This window comes from Setaria viridis, chromosome 9, assembly GCF_005286985.2.
Source record: "Setaria viridis chromosome 9, Setaria_viridis_v4.0, whole genome shotgun sequence".
NCBI lineage: Eukaryota > Viridiplantae > Streptophyta > Magnoliopsida > Poales > Poaceae > Setaria > Setaria viridis.
Window position 1 is genome coordinate 5,228,277 of NC_048271.2, and position 14,134 is coordinate 5,242,410.

Here is a 14,134-nt window from a genome sequence, read left to right on the forward strand (position 1 = left end):
ACTCCATCTGTGCAATTAGTTTTGTAATTAGACTATATTTAATATTTTTAATTAGTATCCAAACATCCGATGTGACGTGTCCTAAAGTTTAGGAGGTGTTTCCCAAACACCCCCTAAATATCAATTATCAAGCTTGTGGTGCATGTTTTTTTTAAAAAAAACTAAGGCATGTTTGGATCCAAGGGCTAAATTTTAGCTCTGCACTTTTAGCCCAAAATTTAGCTCTTGGGATCCAAACAGGAGGGCTAAAAGTGACAAATAGTTAAAATTTTGGAGCTAAATTTTAGCCACCAAAGAGGCCCTAAAAGGAGCTAAAAGTGAACCTGGACCACAAATTCCACCCCTGCCCCCTTTCCTCTCTCCTCCGCCTCCGTGTCTTGCCCCTCCTGCACTTCCTCTCTCCTCCGCCTCCCACACACCCGCCGCCTCCGCCCGAGCCCGCCGCCTCCGACCCCCCGCCTCCTCCAGCCCCGCCACCTCCGGCGCCGGGGAGCGGCGGCGGCGAGAAGGGGGCGGAGGGATGGACGGTCACGGCGGCGGGGCGGGGCCCGGCGGCGCGGGCAAGCTGACGCGGACGCCCTCGTCGCTGCTGCGCTCCCCCACGGTGCGGAACTACTCCTCGTTCCAGGCCGTGGTGGTCGAGGACCCGAAGCCCGACGACAAGAAGGCCTAGGCGCACCCCAAGGCCTCGCCCCACCAGTTCCACCCCGGCGCCGGCCCCGCCCACCCCTCGTCCTCGCGCTCCCGCTTGCCTTCCTGCTCCTGCTCCGCGGCGGGGACGGCCACCACCTCGCCCTCCTCGCGGCCTCCACTGCCGCCGCGCTCGGCGCCGCGGCGGGGGCCGCGCGCCTGCTCCGGGGCCGCATCCGCCTGCGCCGCTCGCCCGGGTCGGGGTCCGTGCAGTGGTTCATCGGCGACGACGACAAGCCCCAGAAGCGGGTGGACAAGGCCGCCGCCGCGCACGGCCGCGTCGTGCGCGAGGGCGTCGAGTTCTACAGCAATGGGGACTGCTACGAGGGCTTGAGAAGGAGGAAGGAGCAGCGGCGCGGCATGATGCGTGTGGTGAGGAGGGAGCAGCGGCGAAGGGGAGAGGAGAGAGAGGGAGAGGAGGAGGATGGAGGGCAAATCAGTCATTGTTTGATGAGGATTAAAATTTAGCCCATGGATCCAAACACCCCAGCAAAACTAAATTTGAGGGGCTAAATTTTAGTCCGTGAACTTTGGATCCAAACACCACCTAAATTTTAGTCCGTGAACTTTGGATCCAAACATCACCTAAACTTGCGGTGCATAAACTGTCATTATGCAGACGCGATAAGGGTTCGTTGGGTAAGCTTAGCATATGCTCCTAGCAAACCTCTGCAGCAGTAGATTCTTGATAGTTGATACACTTTGGCATGCATAAATTTCAAACCGGCCAGTTGATCGTACACCCGCGTGCCTTTTAACGGCACAGTAGAGTGTAGTGGACCAAGTGGTACTACTCTAATGCATCACCTTGCTGCACTGATGAACCGATGATGCATCGAGACACGCTACGCACGGCTTAAAATGGATACGCTACGAACGTATCCGACATTCCAGGGGTCCATTGACCATGGGGCCCCACAAATCCACGGATTACCATATTACCATTGCCGTTTGCCAAGACAGCAGCAGAAGCCCGGGTTGGTTTGGGACCTCAGGTCCTCATTACCCTTGGGGTAGGGTTGTGTGGTCAGCGTGCTCTGCACAGTGTCCTCACTCCTCACATTCTACACGGTAGTACTAGTAGACTAGTCACATTTACTGCACCCCTGGTGGGACCCGGCGCGCAGGGGCACACAGCTCTGGCCAGCGTGTCTGCCATGCCACCCACCATGCGTTTTTGACCGTTCATGAAAAGCCACACTGCCTTCTGGCGCTGGACGGCTGGACCGGCCGGGCAGCCGGCTGCGTGTGCTCGTGAAAGACCCAACCCTTGCTTGCTTGTGCCTGGCCTCCACTGTGCCAAGCCAAGCAGCGAAACCCCTGCCTGCCTTGCCTGCCTGCCGTTGCATTTAAAACCCCTCGTTCGCTTCAGAGATTGAGAGACTCGAGAGAGTAGCAAGCAGAAGGGACGCCGCGCGGTGCGACGGAGATCGATCGAGCTCGCTCACCCGCCGTCGCAGCTCACCGCCCTCCCACAGCCACTCAGCAGCGTGCTCCATCTCCATGGCGGACGCGGCTCGCCTCTTCCTGCTTCTGGTGGCGGTGGCCGCCGCGCTCGCCGGCCGCTCAGGTGTGTCGCCGCGGCCCCACCCCTCCGGCTGATTTTCTTGGCATGCCATGGATTTGTTCTCTTGGTTCGTTCCTTGGCAATCTTTTCTGAGAGTCGTTTCTTGCATTGCCCGTGGCGATTGGATTCGTTCAAGACGGCGCGTGGTGCGTGTGCCGCCCGGAACTGGGGGACAGCGCGCTGCAGAAGACGCTGGACTACGCGTGCGGTGACGGCGCCGACTGCAAGCCCATCCTGCAGAACGGGCCCTGCTTCGCCCCGGACACCGTCAGGGCGCACTGCTCCTACGCCGTCAACAGCTTCTACCAGCGCAACAACCAGAACGCGCAGGCATGCGTCTTCTCCGGCACCGCCACGCTCGTAAGCACCGACCCGAGTAAGGAACCAGCCACACCTGCTAGACATTTTTTTTTTCTTTTTCTCGTCCCCTCCTTCCTTCTTTCTGAATCGCTCTGCTCAGAGTTCGGATGAAAATGCCTTGTGTTTGGTTGGGGAGAGATTCGATTTCTTGGTTTAGGTTCCTGACGCTGTGTTTCTTTGGCTGCAGGCGGCAATGGGTGCACTTATCCTGCAACCCCGAGGTAATCCTTGCACGGCATTGCTACTTTGTGCACTCCTTTCTCTCTTTTCTTGGCACAAGCACAACCGACGTTTTAGATTCATTACTTTATACCTTTACTACTCAGAGCTAAAACCAGAAAACATTTCCCGCTTACTGAACCGATTGAAAGAAGATAGGGATTAATCAGGAAAAAGTTGCATCTTTCTGAAACAATCTGAAGGACATTGCCAGTTTTGCTTGGCCTTCTTGAGAAAGTCTTAATCCCTTAAGCCTGGGTCCTAGCAAGTGCCATGCCAGATTTGGTCCCTTTGGCCTTGTGGTACCAGTACCACCATCCGGTGGGCGGCCGTGTGTTGTTCTTGAGTTGGATATCCTGGAATAAAGGCGATTTGCGCGTGGGAGGGACTCCGTTACTTTCTTTCTTTCTTTTCCCGCATTTGGCTGCATCGATGAACAGCTCTGTATCCATGGAGTCTTTTTAGGAAATCATGTACCCTTCTGGTTCCGTCTCCCAGCTGGACGAGCCAGCCTCTCTGCCTCTGTCGCTTTTGCTTGTGTGTTTGTTTGTGTGTAGGTTCTCGCATTATTCGTGACTCCTTTTCAAACTAGGGGAGTAGTGGTATTCATAAGAACCTGGAATGTTATCATCAGGTCATTAGATGTTTGGATTCTTCCAAGTGGGTTTCCAAGATTTTCATTAGTCTTTTGATTTTCATGCCTTGCTGGTTTGGTCCCGTTCTCTGGTGGGGTCGATGAACCCTGGCATTCAGCTGGTCTTTGGCTGCAACTGCAAGAAAGGCCTGCATTGCTCTCACGCTTTATCTGTAAATACCTGCAATAAATTGCTACTAACATTGAGCATCAAATCCAATGAACGGCAAACACCACATTTGGAATATGATCACTGAACGCACCGCAACTGATGTAATAGCATCCCAGAACTGTCTCATACACTGAAACTGACCGTTCATGTTCATCTGTGTTGTGCAGCGCTGCTGGGACTAGCAACGGCGGTTCGCCCGGCGTGTACAGCCCACCGACGATGGGCATGGGCCCGTCGGCCCTCAACGACAACAGCGGCGCCAATGTCCTCCCGGTGGCCGGAGTCGCTGCCCGGCTGGTGATCCTAGCCTTCTGCTCGCTCATGGCGCTCTACCTTTGTGCGTGATCATGGCGCCCCTACGTCGCACTGCTTGGGTTTGGGCGTCTTGTTCGTTCAACTTTTCTAGTGGCAGGCAGAGGGAACCCTTTTGTTGGTGGCGGCACTGCGTTCGGGTGAAGAACAACTTTGCTTGGATGAATGGCATCGTTGCTGCTACAATTTCCATTCACTTTTCTCTGCTGTAAATCTTAGATTCTAGTAGGAGGGAATTCTGTGTTGACTTTGTGGACATGGTGTTTAGGGTCCATGTGTTAATTTGTTATTGCCTGATTTTATGCCTGGTGTTGCTTTTGCATCTGTTTGCCCTGATGCAGACTAATCTTTTGCTCATTGCTGAGAAAGCAGGTGTAACTCGTGCGAGAGAGAGAGAGAGCTGGAGAGCTGCGCGGATCCGTGAACAATTGATTTTCTTTGCATCATACCCTAGCCCGAGCCCCCTGACCCTGAGTAATAGGGCTCTCCCTCGTATGAGTATGACTTCTGGTTTCGTGTTGACAGTAGGACTGGAATAATGACACAAAAATATTCAGTTGAAAAAAAAAGTGTGCTGGAAAAAATATAAAAATGCTTAGGCGATGGTGGTGAGAACTGAAGAAGTTGCTAAAAAGGCACTTCATTTTGAGCCCTACAGGCCAGGCCAGTCTCCTGAAATGCTCTTGTAGGCCGGCCCACGGACTCATTTCGGCCTTTCTCTCACTCTAGCAGCCCAGGCCGGGGGCCATTCGCTCCCGAAACTGACAGGTGACCTGGCGCGAGCTTGGAAACACACACACGAGCCACCACCATTTTCGCATTCGCATTCTCCCAGGAACCCTTCGTGGCAGTCAAAATCTCAGGCCGTCGTCGTCTCCAGAAACGTAGCCTCTCACTCAGGAGTCAGGAAAGCACGAGCACGGTTTCTGAACCCTTGACCACGAGCTTCAAAAGCGGATCCTCCTGAATGAATTCTTAACCATTTTCTAGTGAATTCTTAACCACGAGCAGCTCTTGCCAAGTGGGATCGATCATGGACGCCGCTATGGTTGCCCTTTTCGCGGCGAGCGACACGGGCCGTCGCCTCTCGCCTCCATTTCTGCTCCACCGATAGATCCCGGGTGGCAGGTAGGGCTGGTAACTTTTTCACCTGGTTGTTGGTGCGGGAAAATGACTTTGGAGTAGCTTTCCACGGATTAACAATTCACACTAATTTACCGACGGGACGTCACCCATGCTCGGTAATTAATTGCCTGTCATCACAGGATAAGAAAGGCTGGTGTTTGGGTCGAGTCAGCACGCAGTCGGCTAGTCCTCCCTCCACCCTCCCATACGTGGACGCGACGCGACGTCGCGCCGACGTCACGCCACGTGTTCGCCCGCTCGCCAGCCTGGGTCAAGCCAAGCGCGAGCTCGAGGGCGCACCGTGCGCAGGAGCTGACAGGTGGGTCCTCCTAGGGGCGGTTAGTGCAGTGAGGTGGGTTGTTGGGAGCTCGTGGTGCACGCTTGCGCACACCTGGCACCGACCTCGCAGTCGCAGCCCGGCTGTCCGCAGCCAATAAGCAATAACGCGCCACCATCTCGTCCTTTGATTCATTTATTATACAGCAAATATTTCTTCTTCTTCCCCATAATAGATGTTGGCTGGCTGCCAGTGCAATCTAGCAAAGCTGTGCATCACCGATGCGTGACATGAGTACGCCGTTACAGCAATTCGTTTCTTTGGACAAAAACACAAACTACACTAGAAAGTAAAGAAGTATGCAGATATTAGAAGTGTAAGAATTATAGATATACTTCCTCCGTTCCTAATTGTAGGCTGTGTAAGAATTATAGATATACTTCCTCCGTTCCTAATTGTAGGCTGTGTAAGAATTATAGATATACTTCCCCCGTTCCTAATTGTAGGCTGTTTTGGCTTTTTCAAGTTCAAAGATATTATTATGCATCTAGACATATACTGTATCTGAATGCGTAACAAAAATTATGCACCTAGAAAAATTGAAATGACATACAATTTGAAACAGAGGGAGTATCTAAGTTAGTGAAGTATCAAGATTTGGAACATGGGCACACAGCCCCCTTCAGATTCAAAGCCATAGACTAGGCTTTGTTGCATGAAGTAAGCATCAATGTTCAACCCAAACGTACGGGGTACAACTGTACAAGTATTGGATATGAATACAAACTATCGCTCAATTTGAAAAATATATCATAGTTTTTTTTTTGTTTCCTCTTATTTTCCTATTACCGACAAAAATAAGCGAAATGGATAGGAGCCACGACCATGATGGTCGTGGATCTGCCCCAAACCATGATATAACTCAACATAGCTTAGCAAATTAAGTGATGTCGACAATATCTCATGTTCACTTTCACTTGATATTTTCCTTTTAATCTTGCATCTAAAAAAGTTTTTAACTTTTTCTAACATAAATTGGGAGGATTAGTATAAATGAATAATGAACAACTCAAGGAAGAAGAAAAAAAGAAGGGAGAAACGTGCCAAAAATATTGGAATGTGTAAGGAAAGGGGAAGGAGGCAGGCACCATCAGCATCCATCAGCGATCCCTCCATCACTATGATTAGTGCTCTGCTCCTGGACGTCCGACCCAGTCTCCCTCCAAGTCTTCCCTGGCATGGCCCACGTGTCGGTAGATGGATAGCTCCATGGGCGGTCAATTAAAGCCTACGGTTTGCTTAAAAAAAGAATTTAAGCCTACGGTGTGCAATGAAATGCAAAATAAAGGGAGGCGCAAGCTGCACAAGGGAATGCGCACGTAAACACAAAGAAAGAAAGAAATTTCGATTCAATTTGGGTAAATTTTACTCCTTTTCCAATGAGATTTGTCCAAATTTTAATGAAGTAGAACATGCTATAACTTTTTTTTGTGCGACAACAGACTTTTCCTAGAATAATGCACGTCCATACCTGGAGGCCGTGGATATATTTGTGTTCATGGGGCTTAAAGAATTTCCAATCTAATTAGAAAAGAAATGAAATGAAAATCTGCACAAGTGAATAATGTATCTTCGGTGGTACATGGTAAGAAATGTAATTGTTGCACGAAGAGTTTCTAGCCTAGTGGTTAGAGCACCTCAGTAGTACCCAACAGATTCGGTTCGACTCCCCGTGGGAGCGAATTAAACAAATCTAGAATAAAAAAATTATATAAAAAAATGGGTAGGTTCCCCTGCCAACTTTAGTCGAAAAATAAATGTAATTGTGTGCGGATTTCGACGGTGCACCTCCGACCCCCTAGGATCTATGGGATGATGATATCTCTGTGTCCATGGCTTAATTAATTTCTATTTTATTAAAAAAAATAAAATGAAGATCTGCACGAGAGAATAATGGTATTCGATGGGTGATAAAGAAATGTAATTGTTGCAGATTTCGACGGTGCACCTTAGAATAATATATCTTTGATAAGCGATATGAAATGTAATTATATATTGTGTATTTCGATGGTGCACCTACAGGCCTTGAGGATCTAGGGGATGCTAATATCTTTGTGTCGATCCGTTCTGTCTACAAAGGAAACGAAATGAAGATCTGCACACGAGAGTAATATGTCTTTGATATGCGATAAAAAATGTATGTTTTGCGGATTTTGATGGTGCGCCTCAGAATAATATATCTTCGAAAGCTGATAATGCTTTTCCATTATGTCTAGAAAAGAAATGAAATGAAGATATGTACAAGAGAACGATATATCCTAAACAGGTGATAATAAGAAATGTGATTGTTCTGGATTTCGACGGTGCACCTGTGGGCCTGAGGATCTAGGTGCCGCCGCTATCTTCGAGTCCATTGTTTAATGAATCTCCATTTTATTTAGTAAAAAATGAAATGAAGATATGCATGAGAGAATAATATATATTCATAGGTGAGAACAAATATAATTGTTGCGGATTTTGATTATATATGCCCCTAGATCACGATCTATAGGGGCAGCTGATATCTTTTGTGTCTTGAATTTCCATTATGTTCAGGAAAGAAATGAACCAAGATCTGCATGAGAGAATGTGTTAAGTTGAAGTGTGGTTTCATAAAGTATACTTTTCCTATGTTCTATAAATATTTTGTAACAAAATATACTAGTTACAATTGTAATTCGAAGACCTATCAATTTCCAAAACACCGAATTTTGTAACGGGAAGGATTATCTTTGCATTGTTTAAGTTTAACCAAGATGTACATTTCAAAAGGAAAGTATAAACATATTAGAAATGCTCTAAAACAACTGGTGCTTATTACTCCCTCATAAATATTATTATTATGCATCTAGACATAGGATATATCTAAGTGCATAGCAAAATGTATGAATTTAAAAAAACCAAAACAACCTATAATTTGGGATAGAGAGAATACAGTATCAAGCTATAAATATCCAAGCACATGGTAATCATCTCTCACTCCTACAGTCTCAGTTTCAAGAGAAAGTAGAGCATCTTCTTAGAAAGAATAATTAGTATGATCAAGCCATCGAGTAACGAAGTACCAGTAGTACGTCGACGTGGTACTTCCGTACTACTAATAGTGGAGTATCAAGCAATTCTATTACCATTCTCCTTTCTTAATCTCCTTTTCACCAATGGAAACATGAGCACGAGACGCGGAACTAGTCAACAGCCCCAAAGCATGGGCAGACGGCGAGGCAGCGACACCATCAACAAACAAAACCAATCTTTCCAAGGGCAAAATCGTCACGCCAATCACCTCTAAAAAAGATTAAAAAAATTCAAGCAAGAAATAGAAAAGAATTATCGCTGGACCTGGACGACGAGTAGAGGACGGTGGCGGAGAAGAAGAAAGAGCCACTGAGCCAGCGAAGGAAGCAACAGAACGAAGACCGTCACCAACCAAGAGAGAGAAGCAGCAGCCGCGAGAAGAACACAGAAGCCAGCGAGAGATCATCAGAGGGAGGGGGAGAAATTTGCAGGAAAAAATTAGCAGCCTTCCCTCTGGAATCTAGCTAATTACTTTCCGGTCCTTCTCCCCCATGTAAGTCTCCCCTCCCCGTCGCCTGCACCTACCGGAAGCGACGCCTCCTCCTGCGGTTCAGGTCCATTCCTGAGTCGTCGCCGTCGGCTATCTAGATGGTGGCCGCTCGCCGGAGCACGGCCTCCACCGCCGCGCTCCTGCTACTCCTGCTCGCGGCTGCAGTCTCCATCTCTTCTTCCGCCGAGTTGCACCGCAGCCAGGAGCAGGACAGATCGGCGCTGCTCCAGCTCAAGAACGCCTTCCCTTCGGTGGAGCTGCTCCGGCGGTGGTCCCCGAACTCCGGCGGCGCCGACCACTGCACCTGGCCGGGGGTCACCTGCGACGCGAGGTCCCGGGTCGTCGCTCTGGAGGTGCCCTCCCCTTCACGGCGCTCCGTACCCGGCCGGGAGCTCGCTGGCGAGCTGCCCGCGGCGGTTGGGCTCCTCACCGAGCTGAAAGAGGTCTCTTTTCCGTTCCACGGCCTCCGCGGTGAGATCCCCGGTGAGATCTGGGGGTTGGAGAAGCTCGAGGTGGTCAACCTTTCGGGGAACTCTCTCCAGGGCGCCCTTCCGGCCGTCTTCCCGCCGCGGCTGAGAGTGCTCACCCTTGCTTCCAACCTGCTTCACGGTGAGATCCCATCTTCCCTTTCCACCTGCAAAGACTTGGAAAGGTTGGATCTTTCAGGCAACCGGCTCACTGGATCGGTGCCCGGAGCTCTTGGCGGCCTGCCCAAGCTTAAGTGGCTTGACCTGTCCGGAAATCTTCTTGCCGGGAGTATCCCCACTGGTCTGGGGAATTGCGCGCAGCTCCTCTCACTGCGGTTGTTCTCGAATTTGTTGAATGGTTCTGTTCCAGCAGAGATTGGAAGGCTGACCAAGCTGCGGGTTCTAGATGTCTCGAGTAACAGATTGAGCGGTCCTATACCACAGGAGTTGGGTAATTGCTCAGATTTGTCGGTTCTTGTATTGTCTAGCCAGTTCAATTCAATGAATTCGCATGAGCTCAATCTGTTTGAAGGAGGGATTCCAGAGAGTGTAACAGCTTTGCCGAGGCTCAGGGTGCTATGGGCGCCGAGGGCTGGGCTGGAAGGAAATGTGCCAACCAACTGGGGAAGGTGTCATAGTTTGGAAATGGTTAACCTTGGGGAGAATTTATTTTCTGGACCGATCCCAAGGGAGCTAGGACAGTGCAGCAACCTCAAGTTTCTCAACCTTAGCTTGAATAGATTATCTGGTTTGCTGGATAAGGATCTCTGTCCGCATTGTATGTCTGTGTTTGATGTCAGCGGAAATGAACTGTCAGGATCAATTCCAGCATGTGTGAATAAAGTCTGTGCATCTCAGCTAATGCTAGATGAAATGACATCCAGTTATTCTTCAGTCCTCATGTCCAAAACTCTAGCAGAACTGCCATTTAGTTTCTGCAACTCTGGACAGTGTTCTGTTGTGTATCATAATTTTGCAAACAACAATCTTGAAGGTCATCTTACATCCTTGCCGTTCAGTGCAGACAGGTTCGGAAACAAGATGACATATGTGTTTGTTGTTGATCACAATAAATTCAGTGGGTCATTGGATGCAATTCTGTTGGAAAAGTGTAGCATCTTGAAGGGACTGATTGTAAGCTTCCGAGACAACAAGATATCTGGTCAGCTCACAGCAGAGTTTAGTACAAAATGCACTGCTATCAGAGCTTTGGATTTAGCTGGCAACCAAATATCAGGAGTGATGCCTGCTAATGTTGGTTTGTTGGGAGCTCTTGTTAAGATGGACATGAGCAGAAATTTTCTGGAGGGTCAGATACCTGCCAGTTTCAAAGACTTCAAGAGCTTGAGATTTCTCTCATTGGCTGGGAACAACCTCAGTGGTAGAATACCATCCTGTTTGGGTCAGTTGAGATCACTGAAGGTTTTAGATCTCTCATCTAATTCTCTTGCTGGGAAGATCCCAAGTAACCTTGTGACACTAAGAGATCTCAGTGTGCTTCTACTTAACAATAATAGGCTCTCTGGAAACATTCCTGATCTTACCTCTTCTCCGTCGTTGTCCATATTCAATGTTTCATTCAATGACTTGTCTGGGCCACTGCCTTCAAAAATTCACTCACTGACGTGTGACAGTGTTCTTGGAAATCCATCCCTCCTACCTTGTGAAATGTCAGCACTCTCCAATCCATTAGCGAATGTCCGAGCTCTAACTGAGACTGACAATAATCCACCAGCTGACAATACAGCCCCTGATGGAAGTAGCAGTGGTGGCGGATTCAGCAAAATAGAGATTGCCTCGATAACTTCAGCATCAGCAATTGTTGCAGTTCTCCTGGCTCTGATCATCCTTTATATTTACACACGAAAATGTGCATCAAGACCGTCAAGACGTTCTCTCAGGAGAAGGGAAGTCACTGTTTTTGTTGATATTGGTGCTCCTTTGACATATGAGACTGTTTTACGTGCCAGTGGCAGCTTCAATGCAAGTAATTGCATTGGAAGTGGTGGCTTCGGAGCAACGTACAAAGCTGAGGTCGCACCAGGAAAATTGGTGGCAATAAAGAGGCTTGCTATTGGAAGATTCCAAGGTATTCAGCAATTCCAAGCAGAGGTCAAAACACTTGGGAGGTGTCGCCATCCAAATCTTGTAACACTCATAGGATACCATCTCAGCGATAATGAGATGTTTCTAATATATAATTTTCTACCTGGTGGCAATTTGGAAAGGTTCATACAAGAAAGGAATAAGAGACCAATTGACTGGAGAATGCTTCACAAAATTGCTTTAGATGTTGCACGTGCACTTGCATACCTTCATGACAACTGTGTCCCACGCATCCTACACAGGGATGTCAAACCAAGTAACATCTTGCTTGACAATGATTACACCGCATACCTTTCTGATTTTGGATTAGCAAGGCTGCTTGGAAATTCGGAAACACACGCAACTACTGGTGTGGCAGGTACTTTTGGATATGTTGCTCCAGAGTATGCAATGACGTGCCGTGTTTCTGATAAGGCAGATGTGTATAGCTATGGAGTCGTACTTCTTGAACTTATTTCAGACAAAAAGGCACTAGATCCTTCTTTCTCTCCATACGGGAATGGATTCAACATAGTTGCCTGGGCTTGCATGCTTCTACAGAAGGGCCGAGCTCGTGAGTTCTTCATAGAAGGGCTGTGGGATGTGGCTCCGCATGATGACCTTGTTGAGATTCTACACCTGGGTATCAAGTGTACAGTTGATTCTCTTTCTTCTAGGCCCACAATGAAGCAAGTTGTCCGACGACTAAAGGAACTCAGACCGCCATCTTACTAGTAACAGCAAGCAGAGATTGGCTTCCTTCTGTAAATTAAGAGCAAGGTAAATAAACTATTTTTTTCTGTCCTTTTGCTTTGTTGGACTCAACCAAATAGTGTTTTATTCTGATTATGATTTGTGTACTGATAGTTCTTTATAGAAAAAGTTAGATCATTCTGTTGCATGTGATTGTGTTTGAGAAAAGAACCACGGATCTTAACAAATACAAGTGTCCATGTATCTTCTTGTATGATAACTGTGCTCATTTTGTCCCATCGCCACGTACTTGCGTTGCCCTGTGGATACTGTTTTCTGACAGAAATTTGATGTGCTCCCTGACCATATGAAATTGCTCTTTGGGATTGGATTGAGTTCTGGTCGTATTTACGTTTCATTCATGTTCTGATCGATATCGATAGTACTAAATATCAGCTAGCAATTGGTAAAATAAAAGGCCGAGTAGGTGTGAGCAATTCCTTCTTGTTAACTTGGTCCGTGAAAATATCTGCTTGCTTGAGAACCGAGTGGTACAGCGCTGTTAGTGGAGCCTCCAGTTGAGAGGATGCTCACCTGGGCTTGAACCTGGGTGCCTGCATGTCCACATATATCTCCCTGAGAACTTATGTTTAGCAGGTTACCTGCCCAGCTAGGGTTTGGTAGACGCGTCCTATATGACAAAGCTGGGGGGGGGGGGGGGGGGGGGGGGGGGGTCTTATCCCTGTGGTCAAGTTTTTTTTATTTAAAAAACAGCTGCTTGTTCCATTGTATGGCTACTCACTATATGGGTGCTTGTTTCCTGGATACTTGACACAACATCTGGTAGAGTGTCTGAGGGATGAAGTGCATGACTTGTATTCTCGATCAGATGGTTCTTTATTGCAGCTAGTTTGTCTTGTAGAAGAGCTATAAGCAATATTTGATTGTCAATCGATGAAAATGCAATTTTTTTATAGTTCCACTTACTTTTTCTTATGCATTTTGTCGATAAATACCTTTAGATGTTCTGAATGTGCATTTATAGGGTTTTAGCATCCGCTATGTTGGTGTCATCTTTATCATCAAAATTTGAAATGTTCTGTTTTTCGTATGTAGGCTGTTGGCTGTTCTGGTGACTTGAACTACCAGTAATGTTCAAATGCCATCTCTCATGGGGCCCTCAAGCAGGACATTCAAGCTGGTGGCAAACAATTCAAATGCCATCTCTCAAGGGCCCTCAAGCGGGACATTCATGGTATTTAAATGTGGCCTTGGATGCCACCTTATGGGACACTGCTATTCCTTCAATGCCACTGCCAGCGAGAGGAAGTTCTGCCATGCCTGCCAAATATGTAAGCAGCCTCTTCTGATCTTCTCCCTACCTGCCTGCCGCGCTGCTGTTTCTTTTGGAAAATTTCATTCATGTATACTCGTCTAACCTGAGGACACCCTTTGTTGTATCATCGTTCCTGTACAAGATGAGGCATTACCCAGTTAACAGGATGCATTTATATACCTTGCCGGGCAATTAAATTGGCACAATGCGCCTGGCTGCTCTCCTGACCGGGGATCGAACACAATGAGTCAGTGCTGGCCTTCTGGGCGACATGTAAGAGGACTGGATTATCTGTCAGTGGACTGGATACCTATCAATCAAAGCAAAACGGCATCTGTCAAATAACAGATTATCCGACTTCGCATTTGTAATTGTACATTCCACTCTCTTGTCATTCTAGTTCGTGTTGTGCATCTGTCTTGTCATTCTGTTCCTGATGAAAATGACCTGGAGGAATTTTGCTTTGATTAATCATTGATGTAAACTGAAACGTGTAGGCTGGAAGATAGTAGCAAAAGTGCAAAACATTTTGATGCTCGTAGTGTTTGTAGTAGCAGCATAACTGAGAATTGGCCTCCGTAGTGAGGCTGGAA

The 14,134-nt window shown here is 47.8% G+C and overlaps 2 protein-coding genes across 4 annotated transcripts; both read left to right on the top strand.

Moving 5' to 3' along the window:
- Positions 1 to 1,908: 1,908 nt before the first annotated feature.
- On the top strand, positions 1,909 to 4,256 carry LOC117836095 (PLASMODESMATA CALLOSE-BINDING PROTEIN 2). 2 transcript variants are annotated; one of them, XM_072291145.1, is made up of 4 exons: positions 1,909 to 2,260; positions 2,394 to 2,617; positions 2,805 to 2,838; positions 3,810 to 4,256. In XM_072291145.1, the coding sequence occupies exons 1-4, from the start codon at positions 2,194 to 2,196 to the stop codon at positions 3,941 to 3,943; spliced, it is 459 nt and encodes a 152-aa protein (XP_072147246.1). In that variant the 5' UTR covers positions 1,909 to 2,193; the 3' UTR covers positions 3,944 to 4,256. The 2 variants fall into 2 exon arrangements, with proteins under 2 accessions (XP_072147246.1, XP_034571357.1); XM_034715466.2 differs by having other exon boundaries at positions 1,917 to 2,260; positions 2,394 to 2,633.
- A 4,491-nt stretch (positions 4,257 to 8,747) lies between these two features.
- Positions 8,748 to 14,078, top strand: LOC117840031 (LRR receptor-like serine/threonine-protein kinase RPK2). 2 transcript variants are annotated; one of them, XR_004636931.2, is made up of 3 exons: positions 8,748 to 12,292; positions 13,322 to 13,557; positions 13,684 to 14,078. XR_004636931.2 is itself a non-coding variant. In XM_034720486.2 (2 exons), exon 1 carries the CDS (start codon positions 9,059 to 9,061, stop codon positions 12,245 to 12,247), a length of 3,189 nt encoding a protein of 1,062 aa, XP_034576377.1. In that variant the 5' UTR covers positions 8,748 to 9,058; the 3' UTR covers positions 12,248 to 12,292; positions 13,322 to 14,078. The 2 variants fall into 2 exon arrangements, 1 of the variants encoding a protein (XP_034576377.1); XM_034720486.2 differs by having other exon boundaries at positions 13,322 to 14,078.
- Positions 14,079 to 14,134: the final 56 nt, after the last annotated feature.